Source organism: Corvus hawaiiensis, chromosome Z (genome assembly GCF_020740725.1).
Source record: "Corvus hawaiiensis isolate bCorHaw1 chromosome Z, bCorHaw1.pri.cur, whole genome shotgun sequence".
NCBI classification, from domain to species: Eukaryota; Metazoa; Chordata; class Aves; order Passeriformes; family Corvidae; genus Corvus; species Corvus hawaiiensis.
The window spans coordinates 30,353,037-30,376,072 of record NC_063255.1 but is presented as its reverse complement, the minus strand read 5'-3'; the positions used below and the strand labels follow the sequence as shown (position 1 = coordinate 30,376,072).

The 23,036-nt window shown below is 42.3% G+C and overlaps 1 protein-coding gene across 1 annotated transcript in view; it reads right to left on the bottom strand.

Moving 5' to 3' along the window:
• SHB (SH2 domain containing adaptor protein B) overlaps positions 1-8,967 on the bottom strand; it is a 60,822-nt gene extending 51,855 nt beyond the window's left edge. Inside the window, exon 1 of the mRNA XM_048291657.1 lies at positions 8,051-8,967. Coding sequence (XP_048147614.1) covers positions 8,051-8,635 — 585 coding nt within the window. The 5' untranslated portion in view covers positions 8,636-8,967. The remainder of the gene's footprint in view (positions 1-8,050) is intronic.
• Between the last annotated feature and the right edge of the window lie 14,069 nt (positions 8,968-23,036).

Here is a 23,036-nt window from a genome sequence, read left to right as displayed (position 1 = left end):
ATTTACCACACTTCCTGGACAATGCACAACTACTTCAAAACCACACCTTATGTCTGTTTCCTTGTAAATAGACTGTTTAATAGTAACACTTACAGAAACAGTGACATATCCAGGAAGATCTGCACCACAGTCTTTTCCTATCTGTTGCCAGAATCCACCATTATGCTGTTTCAACTGCTAGGTCTCATATTACTTCCTACACTTCCAAACAGTGCCTAGCACACTGTTAGTTAAGGATACAACTACACTGACACAGGGCAGCAAAGAAGTGAAAAGTCAAACCATTTCCTTTGCCATGGGGTAGTGCTCAGCACAAGCAAAGACATATACAAAAGTGTTTAGAGACACAAACATCTCTCCTATCCCATTGCCAGTGAGCCTGGGGAGCAAAGAATCTTGTAAAAAACAGACATTTCTTCAGTGATCCAAGCAAATACAGTGGTAAACTGGCCACAAGATCAGATTGCAAACTTGGAGATTACACGCAAACTTGATGTTTAAAAAGAGAAACACAGCTTCATCTTCTTCCTTTCTAGATCCTTTCTCCTCATTAATCAGGCTAAAATACTTACATGAGTTCCCATACAGTTATTGCTGTGCCTAATTTCTTATTTATAATTAGAATACACTTTGAATCATAACAAATTGCATAACCTTATTCAGACTATAGAAGGTTTCACTTTCATATATACATTACAACAGTCCTAATGCTAACAGTTGGATTGCAAGTTTACCTAAAGTTGGATATGTAAAATAGTGTAATACACGCCTCTTTCCTCACCTGGACAGTTTTGAAGAAAATCTGCAGGTAATACATGTGCTATCATGCAGTAGCAAGAAAGCTGCGTTTATGGCGGCCCCACTGTTGTAACAGAACCGTGTAGTGCTGTTTTGGATATGCTTGGAGTCTTGGTACTTCCATGTTCACATGCAAACTCACCTAAACCAGCTCCTGTACATACACATGTGAAAAATCAGAGGACAATCTACAGAAGCAAGTACAATTCATTCCTCTTGCTGATCATCATCAGTACTCAGCCCTGTTTTTGTGTCCTCAGAGTATCTCTCCAAGTGACAACTCTTGATCAGCCATGCCCAGCTGTGTTCACATGCGCTTGATCTGAACAGAGCCCTACTCATTCTTTCATGCTGCTGCAGAACATCCTTCTATGCCTTAGTCTATCATCAGACTAACTCCACATTCACTTACTGAACAAATTCAGGGGGAAAAGCACTTCAGCTTGAGAGACCGAGATCCTGCACCTAGATCCTGCACAATTGTCCTTACTGAAATGTGCTATTTTCACATAGTGTAAGTCTGTTGCCAACACTCACACGTCACAGCAGTTTTTGAACATCAGTTACATGAAGACTTAGGATCCATGAGATCTCTGAGGATCTGCAGGAACTTGGGTCAGGGGAGGTTTAGGTTGGATATTAGATTAAGGTTCTTCCCCCAGAGGGTGTTTGGGCACTGGAACAGGCTCCCCAGGGAAGCGGTCACAGCACCAAGCATTACAGAGTCCAAGAAGCATTTGGACAATGCTCTCAGACACATGATGTGACTCTAGGAGATGGTGCTGTACAGCGCCGGGAGTTGGGCTTGATGATCTTTGTGGGTCCCTTCCAGCTCAGCATTTTCTGTGGTACTGTGAATTAAACCACTCTTCTGCACACAGCAGGGGTAATAACAAAGCTAGACCAAGTTGTTCAGGACCTTGCCCACACAAGTTTTGAAAGTCTCCAGAAACAGAATGTCCACAACCTCTTTCTCAGCAATACAGACATTTATGCATATGAAATAACAAATAATAATGATAACTAAATGTTATGTATTTATCATATTTTATCTATGTATATTTGTATATACATATAATGTAGATTTCAGAACTTTACAAATACTTTCAACATATGTACCAAGAAAACCTAAATTCACTTAAATAAACTTGTAGACTACCATAGCAGTAGTTTGAGATCAGACAGCAGATGTGTACACCAGAGAGATGTAAGACACAGAGATCCGAGAATGTAATTAAGTAGGCATTTGGAATCCATTCGTGGATATTATGGTTCCCATGAAGATGGAAGACACGGTAAGTGCTACACTGATGGACTGCTCCAGACTCAGTTCAATAATTTAGAAAAATCCTTTCACAGACAATACATGGCATCCACCATACAGTTTTTGCTTTTATTTAAACTCAGAACCTGTAAGACAATAAACTTACTGTTGGCATTTTGACTCTTTTCACCTGTCTTCTTTTGCCACCCACGAAAACTTCAAAACTACATTCATTTTTAGTTAAGTTTTTTTGTTTCATGATCCAATTTAGCCATATCCAGATTGTTACTACCTTTTGAGGTTAAACAATATAAACAATATATATGCTCCTTGTCTCCTACCCTTAGTGGTTTTATCATTCTGAATACATTAAGATAAAAACACAATGACAAAAGAAGTGTCATTATAGGGACATAGCTCACTGCTACTATGAATATTATTTGTTCTTTTAACACTTTTGGTAAGCTACTGCTTGTTCACAGATGAAAAGTTAACTTCTATGAGGAGTCCTCCAGGGTCTTCTTATGCGGCATAGCAATCCACAGATGAAAGAGTGATGCAGTAATGTTCTTGCTCACTGGGGGCCAAGTGGAAGTGATTCCCAGAGATTAGATATACAAGTTGCATGGAAAGGGGTGGAAACTGGACACAGGTCCACCACCCTGCCACATTCCCTTACAGTCATTTGCGCTTAGGTATTAGCCTTTTTACAGAATAAGGCCACATGAAAGGTGCTCAGTTACACTCTGCCAGTAAATAGTTCAACAAGCATATTTTAGTTCAGAACAGGCAAGTCAGTCCCCTTGTTTGAACCCAGCAGCCGAGGTACTTTCTAACAATGGGGTTGATATGCTTACTGCAAAGATATACACATGATAGACCCTTCAAGAACTCCACCACTCCCTCCTTTAATCTCCGCGTCTTCCAACTGCTTCATACTCCCTCCTGATAGTCTCTTTCTGCTTGGACCTCTCTTTGCGTAGAAGTCTGACAATTTGGACGGCTTCCAAAGCTGAGAGTGTTCCAAGCTGTGCACACAGTGCAGATGCCAGGCATACTTTGTAACTGAAGAGCCTACCACATCATTCCGAAAAGCCCTGAAGTCACCAAGACTCCAAAAGCTCAGGTCATATCTGAGTATCTTCTGTTCACAAGACTGCTCTAGTCCCTTAATCATGAGACTGACATATCTGAAAAAAATTGCATTTCTAGATGCATTACAGTTGCCTTATAACAGTACAGATACACAGAAAAAATATAACTTGCTGCCTTTATGTGTGGCCTTCCCCAAACAATTTATGCAAGACCAGCAGCCACAAGTATTTTCTTTCTTCTTTTACGCAAAGACAGAGCCATATACCAATGGGAGCCACCCGCAGAGAGGAAGACTGTTTCAGAGGAGAACCAATTGTATGGAGAGGCAGCTTGACACTCTGCTGCAATGGATTAAACATGTAAATAAGACACGGAGATACATTTGTAGTTTAGGATTTCTAAATTCTAGAAATTCTATATTCTCTGATATAAGTAATCCCAGCACTGCTTAGACATCTTTGAAGTGTTTTCTTAGTGCACCTTGAAATACCAGCTGCAAGATTCAGTTAAATGCACATGACTTTTTCTCAGTTTAAAGATCAAATATGACATAGACCTTCCATATACAGAAATAAGACAAGCATCTTCTCAACCTTAAAACAATATTTTAATTATATAAAGTTATTAATAATGTTCTATGGAGTCTAATCACTCTTATGCGAGATGTTAGAAGTTCAAAAAGCTAGACTACTTTGCTAGTCCAGTGCAAAAGTACTTGTTTCTCACACATAGATAGTGTTTTCAGAACTTTGTACATCAAGTCAGCAACGCTGCTGTCCTGAACAGTCGCCTGGTTGGTTGAACAGTTGCCTGCTTGATTGCTGCTACAACACAACATTCATGTTATTTTGTACTAGGTCCACTCTGACTGTGCAGAATCAAGTTACTCTCTACTGTATCAGATATGTCCTGTCTCATTGTTGAAAATTTTGTACTATTTGAAAGCAGCCAAGTGCTTGCTTGACAAAAGTAGCTAGAATTGTTAGGCTGTAGGTTGAACTTTATTTGAACTATAAGGCTATGTTGTGCAAGTTGAACAGAGATTACAGTGCAACCTGAAGCTAACAGTATGTACATTAATAATAATTAAACCAGACAAAGCTAGCATTTTCAGTATTACTTAAAAAATAATAGATCAGAGTTTATGGACTGCAACAACCGTATTACAACATGGACTGCAGTACCAACACGGCAACCAGCTGGTGACAAAAAAGCAAACCAGAAGTAAGACAACCCCAGACCCTAATGTTGCTGTTTATCCAGACTGTCATGTGGGGGATAGGGAGTTTGGATTTTAAGTGTGTAACTGCTGAGGGATTTATTTGTTCAGAGCCCCTGTCTTGAGGCATGACCAGATATCGTAATCAACCTGTGCCAACAAACCTATCTCCTGGAGAAGAGAAATTAGTGTCAAAAATGTCTTTAACACCTGTGGAAATGGATCTTGAGACTTGCAGTGTCTTCTGCATTCAATATGCAGAACTGTTGCATTGTTCTGTCTCCACTGAACAGACATAGCACAAAATGCTGTTCATTATGAAATAGATGTCTTTAAAGGACAATATACTATGAACACAGCTTTTAAACCTTAAGAACTTCCTGCAAGGAAGTATGATACAGCTTGTTTTTGAAAAGTGTCCCAGGTTTTTCAGCTGCAAAACCAGGCAGAGAAATCATTAGGTTCAAATAAGTGATATGTGAAAACATACATGAAGTATCCTTTCACACAGACACTTCCCCGTCAGTTATTACTTCATGGATTTACGTACACCACAATGCCAGATAGAGGACAATCACTCAGGAAGACTTCAGCTCATTTCTTTTGATCTCCATTTCACAAGTGGTTTGCCTATTGAGTTGGTCTTAAACCAACTTGTGTTTATTCTTATACAAATACAGGAGATGCCAGATTGATCCAGTATACAACCACATGTTGTTTCAACTTGCCCACACTCCCTAGCTCCTCTGTGGCAAGCAAATAAGTTAAGTTTTCACAAGCAGCACTAAAGACAGAAGCCAATAATTTTTTTACCCACCATACTGGAGGATCTGAGCTGCTTCAGCCATGATTTCTAGCATAGCCTGCTCTCCCTCGTCTGAAGGTAAACATCACATTTCAAGTCCCCAAACCCACTTAATTGTATTACCCAATAAAAAAAATCCACCCAACAATTTGAATTCAAAGACATCTAGAAATGATGAATCTCATTGGGCATCTGTTGCAGAGGTTAGTCACCTCGCTATTAAAAGGTGCATGGCAATTTGGGTTTGTCTGCTTCAGCTTTAGCTGGTATTTCTACTGTTACACATCAAAACTTCCTGAATCCCAGATACATTAAATGTCTGTACTTCCTTTACCAGCCTTTGTCTAAAATCTTGCAAAATATAATCATGTCCGCCACTGCTTTAAATCTTCATCTCCTTTATTCTCTGAATCAGCTAGTTTACAATTTTTCTTTTCCTCTGGGTGTTTCAGCTAACCAGCCTGCCACTATCCATACCTCGCCATTTGCCCTTTGTAAGTAATCACACGAAACAAGCATCTTCCTGAATCTCCTTCCCATTCCAGTAGCTCTTTCAAGTATGACACACAACTGAGCTTTTCAGCCAACTCTTTACTGATGACAAACCACAGAAGATAAAAAATTGCTCACTGAATTTGCTGGAATCCCTACTTCTCAGTTCTCCACTACCACATAAAGGAAAACAGCACTGTATCCTTATAAATGAAATCAGAAAAAAAAAAAACAAAACACTGAAACAGATGCTGGAACGAAACACAAGCATTTACCAGACATTATTGGATCATTAAACACTAACATACTTCTAGGAAGACAGAACTACATGGCACTTAGATTTTTTTTTTCATTCCTAATGTGTTTACCAGCTTATGCTATGTTACACACAGATTTTCTAATGTTTTTAGCATGTTTATGAATTCTTCTGAACAGTGGACCTCTAGATTCGGGGGATTTTATTCCATCTTTACTGTCTTCCTTATTGTCTCTTTCTTAGGGAAATTTACTTTCACTTGCTTTGTTCGCTATTGAACTACAGACACACTGTTTACTAAATTCCTTAATTTTCTTCCTCAGTGAATCACAGGTGTAGAAGAGAACCAGTTCCCTGCCTGCCCACTACGACCACTGCTTACCAAGTTAACCTGTCAAACTCTACATTTCAGGGCCGTGAAATAAGAGAGATTTCACATCCATTGCTGGGAGAAAACACAACTGAACAAAAGGCAAGCTATGTTGCCTCTCACATCTAAATGCTGTTGAGGCAGGCACAGTCGGCTCTTTGAGGCACACGGACAATTCTATTTCTCAGACATATTCAGATTTTCTGGTTGTCACCTATAGTTCTCTCAATAATTGAAAAAAACACTAACATGACTGAGAATTTTTGCCTACAAGTTTTAAAACCTGCAATAAGGGTGGGGGAGCAGCACACAGATTTATCACCATACAAAGCAGCAGGTTACCTAGCAACAAATATGTATTTTCTATTTGAAAATTGCTTCAGTAGGCTCTAAAATTGAACAATGATTTTTAAAAAAGAAAAAGAAAGAAACATTTCGCCCCAAGCAGGTTTTTTTGCTGAAAGTGGTTTCCTAAGAGAAGATACCTAGTATCAATGTAGGAAATTTAAAGAAGACTGGATAGATTGTAACATACACTGTAAAATGTTAACTTTGAATCAATCACCTCCACGAAAGAAGTTGCTTCCAGTCAGAAACTATACCTACTAAGACAATAGAACAAATCCTAGACTTTTCTCCTTGTATCGTCACTGTCACAACCAGATTTCTTTGGAATTCCACCTGGACAGATATAACTTATCAAGTTGTCATGTAAGTGTGGCAATGCAATCGTGTTACATATTTAAACATGTACACACAGACCATTTAGACTGATAACATTCAGCAGATACTTGAAATTCCTGTGATGTGACTGTTATCCTGGAGTTGAAAATGCCAATCAACAAAATAGAGAAACATTTATTTCCAATATATGAGAAAAACTAAACTATATTCACAAGAACAACACAGGTAGGGGAATATGCTTTGCTTAAAAAAAAAGAAATTAACTCTATTTCCCTCTGTAACTTGAGTTCCCAAGTCCTGCACTTTCCAGTGTTGTGTCTACAATATTTTGTAAAAAATTTGTAAAGAATGACCAGTAAAAGGATAACAGTTGGAACTGGGCAAGCATCTATGGAGCTTGCTTCAGCTCCATGCCAGATGGAAACACATTATCATGGAAGTTGCCATGCTGTTGTAACACAGGACTTTGAACTACCTCACCTTTGACACTGAACTAGGAAGCAAAAAGTTTATAAATAAACAAACGACAAATTGTCTCCTTAAAAACAGACAGTACGGCATGGGACAGCATCACTCTTTCTCCCTCCCCCCCCCCCCCCCCCGTTTATTTTTTATATATGAGTGCTCCATACCACATGCAGTGGGGCTGAGGCCTCAACTTGGGGTTACAAGCAGAAGGCTTTTCAAGGGACTCTAGCGCTCCCCAAGCACCCCCCTAACGACTCACATCCTGTTCTGCAGGAGCATACCAACCCAAAAGCCTTGGTACCCATCTTGAGGTTGGCAGCGCGCCGTGCCTCAAAGCAGGGCTAGACACACCTGTGAACCTGCCCCATCAGAAGGAAGGTGAGCTTGAAGCCAACAGGGCACCATCACTTCACGTGCTACTCCTGCACATGCCCTGCATGCCCATAGATAATAAAAAAGGCCAGGCCACCCACTGAAGGATGGCTGAGAACAGCGGCAACTCTAGATGTGCAGGAGCTAGTCCCCTCGCCAAAAATCCTTCCAGGGGCCCAGCCCTACTACCTAGCTTACAGGGGCGGGAACAGGAGCACAACACTTACTTTATCTTTCACGGCAGAGTGGGCAGCAATCGTGGGCTGCTTGGAGCCCTTGTTGAGCTTCTTGCCCGCGCCGTCGCTGCCTCCACCGCCGCTCTCCACCTTGATCAGCCGGTGCTTGGGGGAGATGTACTTCACGTCGGGTGGCGTCGCCGGGCGGCGCTCGCTGTGGCTGCGGAAGAGGTGCGGGGAGCCGGTGGTGGGAGGCGTGGCGCAGCACGACGAGGAGGAGGAGGAGGAGGACGCCTTGAGGGCTGCCTCACCCAGGTCCTCGGGCGCCGAGTAGTCCGGGCGGCACATGGCGCGCAGCTTGCGCAGGGACGAGCCGGGCCCGCTGTAGGGGTCTTCGAAGTCGCGGTCCTTCTGGGCGCGGTAGGCGCGGAGCAGGTCGCTGGTGTCGTCGCGCAGGCGGCGGCGCGAAAAGCCGGGCGAGGTGTGGTGGTGGAGGTGGAGGTGCGGCGGCCCCTCGGGGCGGGGCGCGCTGCCGGCACCGTTGCGCTTCTCCCGGTAGTCGGGCCGCGGGGGCTGCGGAGGGCTCTTGGTCTTGCTATTGCCCAGGCTGAAGTACTTGTTCAGCCATTTGGCCATCGTCTCTCCCGGTCGCGGCCTCAGCACCGCTGCGCGCTGCCCCAGGCGCCCCGCGCCCCAGCCCCGCTCGCCGCCCGCATGGAGGAGCGGGGCGGCGGGGCGGGCCGGGCGCCCCGCTCCGCGCACTCGCCGCTCTCCCTCCGCCAGCGGCTGGAAGGGCCCCGCCGAGCCCCCCGGCTTCCCCGGCGGGAGGGAACCGCTCCCGGCCCGAGCCAGGCGCTCGCCGTAGCTCCGCGCCCGCCCCCGCGGCTCCGGGTCTGCCGCGACCTCAGCCCCGCTGCTCCGCGCTGGCAGCGCAGCCCAGCCTGACCTCAGCACGCACCGGAGAGGCGGGGGACGCATCTGCATGCGGGACCCGCCCACCGCCGCGGCCGGGCGGGGCCGCGCCAGGTGCTGGCTGGGCGGTGCGGAGGGGCCCGCCCTGCCGGGGCGGTGTCGGTGTCGGTGCAGTCGCGGTTCGCGTTCCGGCGTGGCGGGATCTGCCGGGGCTTCCCCGCTGCGCCCTCGAACGGGCGGGGGAGCAGAGCTGCCTCCGTGAGGAGGCCGGAGGTGCCTTTCCGTTCCTTTCCTAGGTGCCCCCGCCTGTCGTCTGGAGTGGCCCGGATACCTGCAGCCACTACCTGCACAGTTTGATCTCTGAATTCTCTACTGCCGCTACATGTGTGTCCCCCTTCCCATCCGTGGTGGGGTCGGAGGGTTCCAGCTGGCGCCTAAAAATGGAAGCAAACCCTGTTTTTGGCTAGGGCTGATGGTACACAAACCGGGTGTTGCATATTTTTTTGGTAGGTACATTTCCCATTCGTGTTCCTAGGTAAGGGCTACAGTAAATCAAATGCAGAGGTGATACTTGTGTGAATCATGCTGCTCAGTTTGTATGTTGCCAGAAGGATTTGTCATCTGGGCCACCACAGATGCAAACACTTAGTATTGCTCTTTTAATCTTTCTCCATCTGCCCAAAGGTAAACATATACTACAGCAGGTTTTCCCAAGTTCTGCCTGCCCAGCTGTGATAGTCTCACCTGTATCTTTAGTTCTCATCCCAGGGTTGATTTGGTCTGGTCTTAGGGAATGCTGGAGGCATTGAATGGGTGTTCAAGTGGGGATAGGAATACCTGCAGGCTGATGTCTCCAGGCCCATCTCTGGCATCTGCCACAATGAAAAATTAAGCAAACAGAAGAACTACACAGGTGATAGCTTTACCTGCGGTGCTTCAGTTGTGCATTCTGATCTATGACAGGAGAGGTTTGTTGCAGCTTTGTTCTCTCTACGCTCCATAGTGGAATGCAGTTTCAAATGAAGAGTTAGAGAATGCCTCACAATTGCATTTTCAGGAGTCTTCCACTAATCAGAATTCAGACCTATCAATAAAAGCAATAAAAAGTTTTTCATTCCCCCAGTGCAAATCTGTGACAGAGTTTTCCAGAGCTATACCTTCATGTGAAGCACCATTTCTCCATTGCTTAATCAAGTCCATCAATGCAGAGAGATGAGCAAGAAGGGGACCCCTTTTCACACAGTTCAAAAATCTGCACAAGAACATCACAGTTTTGCTAGGAGCTGTGGACATGTTCCTAATATGATGTGCTGGTTTTGGATGGGGTACAATTACTTTTGTTCACAATAGCTATTATGGGGCTGTGTTTTGGATTTGTGATGAAAACAGCATTATTAATACAAGAATTTTTTTTGTTACTGATGAGCAATGCTTACACAGAGCCAAGGCCTTGTCTTCTCACACCTCCCCAGAGGCAAGCAGACCGGTGGTGCACAAAAGCTTGGGATGGGACAAGCCAGGACAGCTGACCTCAACCAACCGGACGGATATTTCATATCATACGGTGTCATGCTCAGCATATAAAAGGGGTGGGGGGGGGGGAGAAGAGGGGAGGGGGGTATGCTCAGAGTGCTATCGTCTGTCTTCCCTAACATGTTTTCTGCACAGAAGGGTGGCCCAAAATTAGACTTGAGATGCAACCCTTTTTTGAAGATGAGAAAGGCAATGTCATGCAGTGTTTGGAGAGGGTGCGAAGATGTCAGGGGCTAGTCATGTTTTGCACAGTTGTTTTTAATCATTTGGGAGTTGGAGCCCTTTTAACCTTTTTATAATCAGAACAGTGGGAGGGAAGAGAAGAGGAATCCTTTACCTATTTACCATTACAAGTCATCTGTGTATTGTCCTGTTGCATTTTGGCAAACATCTATATAGCTCCCTGTTGGCATTGTTGAAGCCCAATGTCAGACACATACCTGTACTGTATTTACACACCCACCTCCAGTCATTAATTATGAGGACAAAATGGACTCATTTATACTAATGAGTTAATTATCTTTATGAAATAAAGAGGGACTGGATTTACATATGTTTTATCTAGTTTAATGGACCTTTTTAACCTTCCTCTTTGCTGCATATTCTCTATAAGAAGCCTCATTCTCTCTGAGTTTGGGCACTATCGTTGCAGCTTGCTCAGTGTAAGCATGTCTGTATGTTTTAGTGAGCTCCTGAGAACAAACCTCCACGGTGAGCACAGGCTTCAGTTGTAATTCCTTCCTGCAGCATTTTCATCAGCTTGTGTTGAAAGGAGGATTGCATGCTCCCTATACTGTCGTCAGCAAATGAAAACATTTTTCTTCTTACATCCATAGTGCTGGTCTCCTGTTTCTGCTCAGCATATTTATTCTGTCTGACTATCATTTTTTTCTTAGAGCAACTTCTCAGCCTGATCCTGAGTAGTGTCCTATTCTTGACTGGCTAGTACCTGGGTCTCTTAGGGGGTTGCAAGACTCCCAGTAGTTGCTGATTCAGGAATGGTGTATTCTAGGCCCTTTGTATGAGAGAAAATTTTTGCCTTGAAGCAAGATGAGTCTCAATTTCTTTAAAACTCATAGGATCTCATTACCCAGAAGTCTAGCAGCTCCCTAATTCCTGTTCTGCCAGTCATGGGAGAGGCAAGAAAGCCCCAGGAGAGCTCCAAACTCAGCCTGATACTGTCCCTTGTGGCTCAGTCAGGAACCACGTTCTCTTCTCTGCACTGACAGGCAGCTTGTGAGGTGACAAGTGAGCAAAAGCACATCGATGCAGGGCAGCTTCCCTAATACTTCAGAATTTCTCTTACGTTGCCTCCCAGCAGCGTGAGAGGATAGGAACTATGGGTCTACTGGATAACCCTAGGAAAACCCAAACCTGGATAAATACCTATGAAGGAGGACAGAATAATCTGCAAGACAGGCATAGCAGAGAAGTAAAACCAAGGATTCCATGTCTAATCTCAGAGGTTGTTCCAATCTAAGTATGCAAGGCCCACAACACTTTTGCATATGCATAAGATGCTTTCCAATCCCCGTCTGCTCATGCAGGGTACATCCGCACCTGCAGGACTCCTAGCCCCTGCTCTGACTCATTTTCACATGAATTTTTGGAGGAAACAGGCTTCATCTTTTTCAGAATTTTGACCACATTTTTGAGTTGTGTTTGGCAAGTTTCCAGCATATTTTTTACCAAACATGAGGATAAAGGGGTTATGGTGAAAGTGAACTTTTTCTGTGAAATAACAAATCCTAAAATGTTATGATCTCAATAGAATATCTACTTCTTCTCAGATTTGTGTCTCTTGAAGTAGAAATAATTTACAATTTGTTTCAACTTAGGGAATTAGTAAAAAAGAGGCATTTTGATACAGGCATATCATTTCACACAAGTGACTAATTTGTGCTAAGCATGTGCCCTCCTAATCACATTATTTTAATTAAATAATGAAGTTAAGTAGCATCGACTCTGGAATTTATAAGGTCTTGTTTCCTCTCATACTTCTGATTGCCATGTGTAATAAGAGTTGCAGTACATGCAGTGCATTTCAAACTAAGATAAAGAATAAAAAGTAGCAAGTATCATGCAAAGTACTTTCTGTATTAATAAACACTCAAGCATTGCTGCTAAGTCTATCTTTACTGTTATCTTGCATGAAAACAAGTCCAAAATTTCTAGAATTGATCAACTCTTCACATTGAAATATCCACAAGAAAGATAGAAAGCAGAAAATCCTTCTGCTACTATGGCTTTAAGCTAGGCAAAAAAATATCACATACATTCACCATGTTAGGAACAGCCATCACAAAACAGAGAAATGTTCTCACTCTTGAGGCACTTCTTTCTTGCTGACTAATGTCAGAGAGTTCAGAAAGAGTGTGTAACATCCATAACACATCTGGATTACTCCTATTTGTGTATGTTGCATCACACAGATCATAACCAGGTAATGATTAGAGATCAGTTTGTTATCCACAGGCTATCCAAATGCCGGATGTTTTCCTTTTTGTGCATATGTATGACTAAATATAGGATTTTTAGAAAGTTCTGATTTTTCTACTTTCCAGGCTGACATCTTCCTGCAATTAGTTTATTCCCAAGTAAGGAGAAATTCTTCTACTGTGAGTGTGTCTTAGTTGTTTAAGTCAAACCAATTTGTCCCATATTCTCATGCTGCAGGAGAAAAACCCAATCAGATACTCCTCTTGAATTCTACTTTTGTGATGATCTCTTTGCCTCCAAGAACAAGTTCACATTCAATCATCTTTAGTTTTCTTAAATCACATGGGCTGTTCAAAGTCAGATTTTGAAGAGTTTTGTCACCTACAGATATCCTGCAGGATCTTCAAAAGCAGCTTCATAAAGCCAGCTGGATTTTGAGTATAGGGTGCTTGTAGATGTTCCACTTGTCATTTTCTTGCATCTTTAGGTGCCTCTCTGGAAAGCTCTGGCTCAAGTGACCACTATGATCTGGGTCACAGATTTGCTTCGAGCCTGGAGTCATTGGAATGGTGTCCTTCAATCCCAGCTACCCTTCAGACAACCACAATTCCTGGCAAAGATATGGCTGTAACAGCACAAGGTTCTCCATGGATTGCAGAATTTGGCTGGGACCTTGAATTAGCCTGAACTCAACTGGATAAATGGGAGCTCTGTCATTTTAGTGCAAGCACTTTTCCTTGTTGGTTTCATTTTTTTCTTTCTGCAACTTCACATTGCAATGTGCTATTATCTCAGGTTTCTGACTTCACTGCTCTGAGTTCCAGTGCAACACAGAACCAGGGTAGTAACAGGACCTCTGGCACAGTGAGAAGCTGAGCACTGGTACAGAGTGGTAATGAGACCTCTCAAGGAAATTGAGTCCTCAGATAGAGAGGGCCCTGAATACACAGGTTTAGACTGGCCCAGCTTTCAGCAAGACAGTGGTCCAGAGATATCTGGAGGTTCTGTTCAGCCTAAAATGAAGCTGATCTCCTATCCATATTCTTTCCAGTTCTTGTGTTCCTATGCTGCATAAGGCAGGACACTGACGAAAACCCTGCACTGGCACAACAGGACAATTTTCCATACAGATATGCCTGATTGCTATCCTACTGAGATGTCACTATTCAACCTTAAACTGAAAACTGTTGTTCTACTTATCAACTGCAACTGTAAGGACAAACTGATTGTTTTGGAGAACCTCAGCAGAATGATGGCACTAGATTGTAGTTACAATTAAAGATTTATTTTTCAAAAACATCATTTTATGATCAGTATATCATTTTATGACCACAGTAGCACAGGAATTTTTTTGTAACTGGTATCAGTGTAGCACAATTTTATAAGTAGCATAGCACCAAATTTAAAATCACATCTTAACTGATGTTTCTTAATCACCTTGACTCTCTGCAGGGTGGTTGGCTTGCAGTATAAATAAAACAATCATAATCAGGATCACAGGAGTGGGGCAGCAGAAAATGTGCAGGGAAAGAACAGACCCCTAGATTCAATAATGAGGGAAATTTTTGATACAGCACAGGAAAAGATGCAAGATCCTGCTGGCAGTGGTACTGCTGCATTGCTTTAGGTCCATTGTTCAGGATGCATAATTTAAAAATCATTACAGTTAAATTCCAGAGCCTTCTGATAACAAAATTTAAAATGATTTATTAAAAATTTCCCCATTCCTGTGAACTTATTTGTTGTTTCTGTGGCCTAAATAGGTTCTTGAATTAGGAAATACCTGTGGTTTAAAGGGTTTCACATCACATTGTTGGAATATGTGGAAGTAGCAATTTGGAGACTCACAAAGAGCTCCCAGATTTGCTGAAAAATTGGAAAAAATTCTCCATTCCTTTTAACTCCTGTTCACATCAGGCTCGGAATACCCAATTACTTTTTCAATACGATAATGAAGAAGAAATAGTACTTTACAGGCATCAACTTGTGTATTTCTTAAGAAAATTATCAGAATAATATCAGAACATCTGGATAATTCCTCTTCATAATTTATTAATGACCAATTTTCACTGATCAGAGATTGAAAATGAACTTTCTTCATAATGAGCTTCTCAGCAGAGCATTAGAACAGAAGCATAGACAGTTCTGCATGCTAAAAAACATTTAACTGCCTTGATCAATTGCAGGGAATTGAGGTATAGCTCAAGTACAGAGACTCCAGGAAATTAACACATGCACCCATAAACATTCCTCTGAAAGGCTGAAGCAGACACTGCAGCACAGTGAGTACAGCCTCAGCAACTGGACAAGTAATCATACTTCTGAAATACATTAGTGGCAACTACTGGGACAAGAGATAAGAGAAATGTCATAATCTTATTTTCAAATTGGTCAGTATGAAGCAAGAAAGGAAGGTAATATTGAACATGGGCTTCCAACAAGCAATCCGTCCAGCTGGTGCAGTAATTGAGTCTGGATTCTATGAAAACATGAAGCATAATTCTGTAATTAAAGGCTAAATCATAACAACTGCAAGTAAGATATTGAATTAAGTTTCTGCATGCAACTTTGACTCTAACATTTCCAAATCTACAGCGCAAACAGAGGATCTATTATGTTATCGGCTGTATTTTAACATTTCCCTAGTTCAGGCAGAACAGTAAATTAATGACGACTCTCAGAAGTCTTGTGCTACCTGATTTTCATGAGGTTTCAGTTATCATAGAAAGAGGAACAGTTCTGCAGTTCAGTTTTTCAGATTGGCCATACATGTACCCTCATACTACTATTGGAAGATGGGCCTGCAGATTTTGCTGTTGATTTCTTGCTCTTTGTGGATCTAATGAAAAAGAACACTATTCCAGATAATCCATGTCAAGTGTTGCTTTATGCCTCTGAGAATCAGCAATAGTTATTTACAACATGTTTGTCTGTCTTGGTGCTCTCCTGTGCAGTAAACAGCTCCTATAATCCTTCTCTGGTTCCCAAGTTCCTGGACTCACAGCTTTCCTGTCAGGTTCTGAATATCCAGCAGGAATATTGCACTGATTGCACTGTGTTGACAAAAAGGACTTGGCCTCTCAACACCTGCCTTGTCCTACAGCAACATTTTATAGGTTGTTTTTCTTCTGTAGCTTGTACAAAAGAGGAGAATGATCTGTAACCAAACCAAATACTAAGGAGTTTCATAATAATCAAGCTCCTACAATGGAAACATACACACAATAGTTACCGAAGCCTGAAATTCTGCTTCTATAGAGGGAAATAGTTTGGTGACTTGTACACTGGCACATGCTGCAAGGCAAAGAAGACAGCTCTGATTCTTTAATAAATTACTCCTATGCCTTGAGTCACTGTCCTCTTCTCTGACATTTCATTACATTGGACTCAATATAAGGTTAATTGCTCCCATTTATCAAGTGTCTGCTGGCTTATAGATGTCCAAACGTGGCCATTTTACATAATGAGAGATTTTTCAATTGCCTTGCAAGTAATCCAGAGACAGATTTGCATTTTAGCATGCTTGGAAACCATAAAAGGAGCTTTACACAGAATCAGATTGTTCAAATGCAGTCAAATGGCTGAATCCTCAGTTAGGATAATGTAACTCGCAATAATAATATAGCTCACCCAAATGTCAGGGGTTTTTCTGCACAGATCTATTACAGCCTTTGCACTTGTATTGGGTCTGGCAGAGGTGGATTTCATTTTCACACAGCAGCCCTCACGGTGCTGTGCTTTGCATTAGTGGCTGGAAAGGCGTTGACAACACAGCAGTGCCTTGGCTGCTGCCGAGCAGTGCTGGCACAGCACCAGCCTCTCTCTCCAATTCCACCCCACACAGGCCAGGAGGCTGGGGGTGGGCAGGATCGTGGGAGGGGACACGGCTGGGACAGCCAACCCAAACTCACCAAAGGGGTATTCCACATCACAGGATGTCTGTCCAGGTACAAAACCTAAGGGAAAGGGGGAGGAAGGTGTGGCATTCATTGCTCATGGTGTTTGCCTTTTGGAGCATCTGCTAACATGTATTGAAACCCTGCTTCCCAGGAAGTGGCCAGACATCGCTTGCTGGTGGGAAGTAGAAAATAAAATCTTTCTAGGTTTTTTTTCCCCTTTGCTTGCACATGTGCAACATTCTCTTTTGCTTTATCAAACTGCCTTTATCTCAACCCATGAGAGATTTTTTTCCCATGTTATTTTCTTTCTGCTCCCACCCTGCTGAGGAGAGTCATAGGGAAGGTTGGTGGGGTACTGGGTCCCAAAGTCAATCCACCATATCACTGTCCCCTTGAAGCCTCAAAGTTCACCAAGTTTTTGAAGAATATTCTTAGTTGGAACCACGACGAGAGAAGTGGCTGCTGATTATCCACTGAGGACTTCATAACAGTCCATCTTTGGCATAGAAACCTTTTTTTTTCTTTTTTTTTGAGAAAAAGTGTTGGTGATCCTTGGTATCTCCCTTTAAAACATTCATTGCAAATTCAAGGGGAGGATTTCTGTCAGCTGGTGTCTGTGATCACTTTTAAGGAATGGTGAAATGCAGTAGCCTTTTAAATATAAAAAAATATTTTTAGGGTGTTGTATACTTTTCTCCTGAAACATAAATGATACTTTGGAAGAATTAAGATTAGACTCTCTTCTTCAACAACACGAGAGATTGAATCATTTGAATAGTTAAGGTTGGAAGGAACATTTAAAAGTCATCTAGTTCAACTCACCCCTGGAACACACCTGAACAGGGACATTCTTCAACTAGATCAAGCTGCTCAGAGCTCTGTCCAACCTGATGACTTCTGAAATGGGCCAAAGCAAAAAAAGCAGGGTTCAGATTTTTGCCAGGAGAAAAAAGGAGGCAAATGGGACTTCATGCTTCTCAATCCCCAGAGAGGTGTTTATTAATTCTTATCTAAGGAGTACAAGCCACTGGAATGGCCTAGACATAGCACAGAGCCGAGAATGCAGCAAGAAGACAACTTATCAAGATTTCACAGCCTTTTTAAAGGTAAATTACCCAATGAAAACTTAAAACGCAAGATATTTTCACTTTTTTACCAATGTCCAACAAGTTCCTAAATCACGTAGACAGGAACTGTGGAATTCTGTATCCAATCATCCCAAACCACTATTGCTGCAAAATATGGAGTTAGTGAAGAAGGAGAAAGAAGCTTTTAACTACAACTTATCCTCCATTTTGAGGTTTTCTACTTTTATCTATTTACTATGCAAATAGACCTAAAAACACTAAATTTTTCACCTTGTGATAATCTCACATAGTATTCTATCACCTAATTCACACCATTGTAGATGCAAATTCTTCCCAGAGGCTAGGTAAATTTTCCCATGGACAAAGGTCAAAAACAGTACTATCCAGGGGGGTAAAACTCTTCAAAACAGGCAGAGAAATATTCTCTGCATTCCAGATTCCCACAAAGCAGTATTTGCAAAAATTTTACTGAGGACTGCATCTCTTTAACTGTCCCAATCCCGTATAAAATATTATGTAGTGGAACAGTAAGCAATGAGTATTAGGTCAGCTATTATAATTTCGCAAAATTCCATCTGTCAGTGCCAACAGTCACCTGTTTTGAAGGCACAGACCTTCCAGAACCAGAGTTATATCTACCTGTTGCTAGCCATGAGACATAATGCTCTGTGGAGAGAAGCTGTGAGATAAGAGTGTACATGCACCCTGCATAGCTCTAAAGCAGCAAATAATTTACTTGCTCTTGCTTTCTCAAACAATCAGTCATTCATCTTCTTGAAGTGGGGAGTAGGTGCAAAAGAAACATTTGAAGTTAACTGACAGAGAAACTTTCTCTGCAGGCTGTAAATCTCATGGAGACTAATCTGTGGCACCAGTTCTGACATTGCTAGATGTCTGCTGGCAAAAAGCAATAAAGAAGAATAGACTTTGCTACTATTCCCACATGAACAGACATAAGAAATGTGCCATTTGTTGCCCAGAGGAGAAAATGTCACAACTATGGCCATAATGCAGCTGCCTGGAAGAGTAGATCTCAAGTGTATACAGATGCTTCCACACTTGTCAGTTGCCAGTGTGGTGGGTTGATCCTGGCTGGATGCCAGGAGCCCACCCAAGCCACTCTGTTACTTCCCTCCTCAAATGAAAAGGGGAGAGAAAGCAGAACCAAAGGCTCATGAGTCAAGATAAGGACAGGGAGAGAATCACTCACTAATTACCATCAGAGATAAAAGGCTTGAATTGGGGAAATTTGTTTAACTGATTGCCAATCAAACCAGAGTAAGATAATGAAAAATAAACTCAAATTTTAAACACCTTACCCCTATCCTTCCTTCCTTTCTGGGCTTAATTTCACTCCCTATTTTCTCCACCTCCTCCACTTCCTGGAAGCGCAAGAGGATGAAGAATGTAGGCTGAGGTCAGTTCTCCCCATCTCTTCCACTTCCTCCTCCTCACAGGAAGGACTTCTCACACTTGTTCACTGCTCCAGTGTAGGGTACCTCCCAAAGGAGACAGTTCTTCATGAATGTCTCACATGCTGCAGTTCATCATGAACTGTTCCAGTATGGGTCCTTTCCATGGGGTGCAGTCCTTCAGGAACAGATTGCCCCAGCATGGTTCCACCACAGGGTCACAAGTTCTGCCAGCAAACCTGCTCCAGCATGGGCTCCTTTTCCACAGGGCCCCAGGCCCTGCCTGGAGCCTGCTCCACTGCTGACTTTCCACAGGCTCACAGCCTCCTTCAGGCACATCCACCTGCTCCAGCATGGATCTGCTGTAGTCTAGCACGAGGATGAAACAGCATTGCTAAAGGGAAGGCATGTTCTGCGTCCACACTGCACCTTTCTTCTCCTCAACAACTCTTCTACCCACAGGCCACTAGAAAGCTGACTGACCACATGCCCAGCAGCACAACAGTAGTGGCTGGGATTATGAATCTGCCTTCTGTCTGTCACAAAGAAGATTTTGAGAGGATTTTAGAGTGTGGCTGGATTGTGGACTACTACAGAGGTTCCTGGCACAGACTTTTCTACTGCTGACATAAGCATCATATGTGCAAGTCTCCGATGACTGAATCCAGCTTTGAGGAATAACTCTTGCCATAAAAATGAACTAGAAAGCATAGATATACTTATTTTTCAAAACTGCAACTTGTAAACTTCTTTAACACATTAACCAATTTGTTTATTATCACTCTTTCACTCATGAAATTACATTCCCTTATGAACTGCCACTGCCTTTTACACTGATTTAATTAAAAAGTTAGTTTTTCAGTAAGTAGATTGGAAATTGTGGAAAATAAGGCCTTTGACTAGGTGGTTTAGTTTTCAAGCAGTTGTAAAAATATGTTACTAGGAAACTAGTGCGAAATATTTGTGTGTGTGTGTTAATTACGATTAGATCAAAACATCATATATTATTATCAAATACTTTTTAGCAATTTCCCTCTTTCCATTAATAATGTTTTTTCTTTCCTGCTTTCCAGTGTGCTGGAAAACTTTTCCAGATTATTTGGAGTACTTGACTGGAAAGAGACTACACAGACATCACATGTGATTCTTTAGGGTTGAACCAAGACCTGCTACCTCAGGTCTGTATCTGTAAACTGCAGCTGCATCTTAGAAGTCATGCATTCTTGTACTTCTCCTCCTAAGTATTCTTTCTATGGCTTGTGGATTTCCTTTAAGGTAAAGTACATAGATTTTAACTGTATTTCAACTCTGCTCATTAGTACACTATGAATTATGTAACAAATGACTGGCAAAATGATCACAAAAGGCAAAGCAAGTAGAAAATTACTTGTTAGTAAGAAACTTAAAAGAGAAAAGAGAAAAATTAACATCTGCTCATCTAGGCAAGGAAATAACTGGCCTTCTGTTAGACAGTAAACAGAACTTTGCCAGAGTGGTTACAGTACAAAGAAGTGACATTTTGGTTAATATTTAATAACAGCATGTCCTTAGGTATAGTCTTATTCTGTCCCATCTGCTGCTTGTCAGTTGTAATAATGTCAAACAAGGCCACTTCCAATGTAACACATCTCTCTGATTTGCATTTCTTACGCTTGCCATGTAATATAGGAATGCAAATGCCTCCATTGACCTTTCTTATTCTTTGATTCTGCCAGCTGGTAGATCTATATAGTACAGTGTAGCAGTTCTGCTCCTTGGTGAGTGACAAAATCTCCTCAGGTATTTTCTTCTGCCCATGTTCCGGTTTGGCCAAATTTAGAAATATATCCTCTGAGAGAAGGCACAACCACCCCTCCCTTTATTTTTCGGGAAAAAATAAATTTTCCTTGAAGGAAAGTGAAGAAGATAAAACTATTTATTTAACAAACACCCGGGAAAGGAAAATAATGTTAAATGGTAAAATCTTTCACTGTGGAGGAAAAACCTGGGAAAGCGTTAGAGTCCTCCCTTTGGTCTCCTCGGAGCTGGGGCTTGGCCCAGGGCCAGGCCCTCTGTGCCCGGTGGAAAGTCCTCCCGATGTGCTCTGAGGTTGAAAGCAGTCCAGTAGAAAAGGGAGAAAATCCGGAATTCCAGAGAAGGAAAAAAAGCAAAGTCCAACTCTCAGTCTCTCTCCGGAGAACGAGAAACTGAAAACAACTGGCCAAAAGCTGACTGGAAAACAGCAAGCTGGGTGCTTCCTCGCTCCCCTGCCACAGCTGGGGGGGAAAAAACCTGCTATCTTTATATGACCTTGAACGAGCTGCAAACTGCTTTGAGAAAGTTTTGCTCAGTTTTTTCCTCTTCCCCCTCTCAGGCTCAGTTTAGAGGCATAGAACGGCATAAAAATCAATTTCTGGGCATAGGCAGCGATATGGGATACACATCATAACGTCACCCCAAGACAGCCCACCATTCTGTTTATGGACCAGAACACTGTTTCTTGCCTTTGTGATCGCATGTACTGCGTGGCTTTAGCTCATGTGTTAATATAAGCTACCCCAGCTCAGCAGTGAGTGCCATAGTTGGCTAACAATTAGCTCCCTCAGGAAGGACAGACTGTCAGAGAGGCAGAGAGATAAACAGCCAGTGAAATCATCTCTGTCCTGTATATTGGGCAGATTTCCAGCTGCTTGAAAAATGCAGCATGTGTGTTCATCCAGCTGATAACTTGAACTGGAATAATTCGCTTCTAAAATGAAAACCTGGCTGCCTTTTGTATTAGTCAAGTGTAAATTAATTGGAGGATTAATAATGAATGAAAATATGACCTCGTTATATATATGTGAAATATTTACATCGCAGATTTAAAATTCTGAGTATTTTCTTTAGTTTTTAATAAAACTCATATTTTTTTCTGAAAAAATTCCACAAAATCATAGACAGTCATCTCACTGCCAGCTATCTTCTGAATGCAAGCACAAACTTTTACAATACTTTACCACTAAGTCAGTATGAGAGAAAAATAGCAAGTACATTGAAATGCATTAAATAAAATCACAGTAAATATTATGTAAAATAAGCATTGATCTTGTGGTTGTGACAGACACACTTGACCCCCAGCCATGCCTTTGACTAAGGAGCAACAGGCCTCATGCCCTGAGGTGAATCTGCATGCTGTTAAGCTCCTGGCTCATGTATAAAGGAGTGAAAATGCCTCAGAAAAATATTTCCAGACATGGCTTCAAAACCCAAAAGTACAAGATAAGTAAAGCACAGAACAAGATGGTACAGCTGAAATGAAGACATCTGTCTTGTCTTTTTTACTGACTAGCAGCCAACTACTTCACTCTGTAAATGTTACCATCAGGATGGGCCCAATTTGAGCTCTCCCTGAACTGCAGCTGAACTGCAGCTGAACTGCATGCCAAGTGACTCCCCTCTTCAGTAGGGATGCCTCATGAGGTTTGAAAGTCCTTGCCTGAGACTAGGATATCCTTTCTTACCCATGGTGGAGAGATCCCTTACATTTGACAGATCCCTGGTAAGTGACAGAAATAATGCTGATTTAATAGTAATGAAACGCTACTAATCCATGTAGCTACTCAGTATTATTACTGGTATTATAAACATTGCATAGGTTAATTCCACTGCGCATAAACCCAACACTAAGAGTGGACTTAGCCATCCCTAGGATTCATAAGGAGTTTAGAAAGGAAGGTGGCCTGTTCTGTACCTTGTGACTTAACAAGGGGGTCTCCCTTATTCTTTGTGTCTC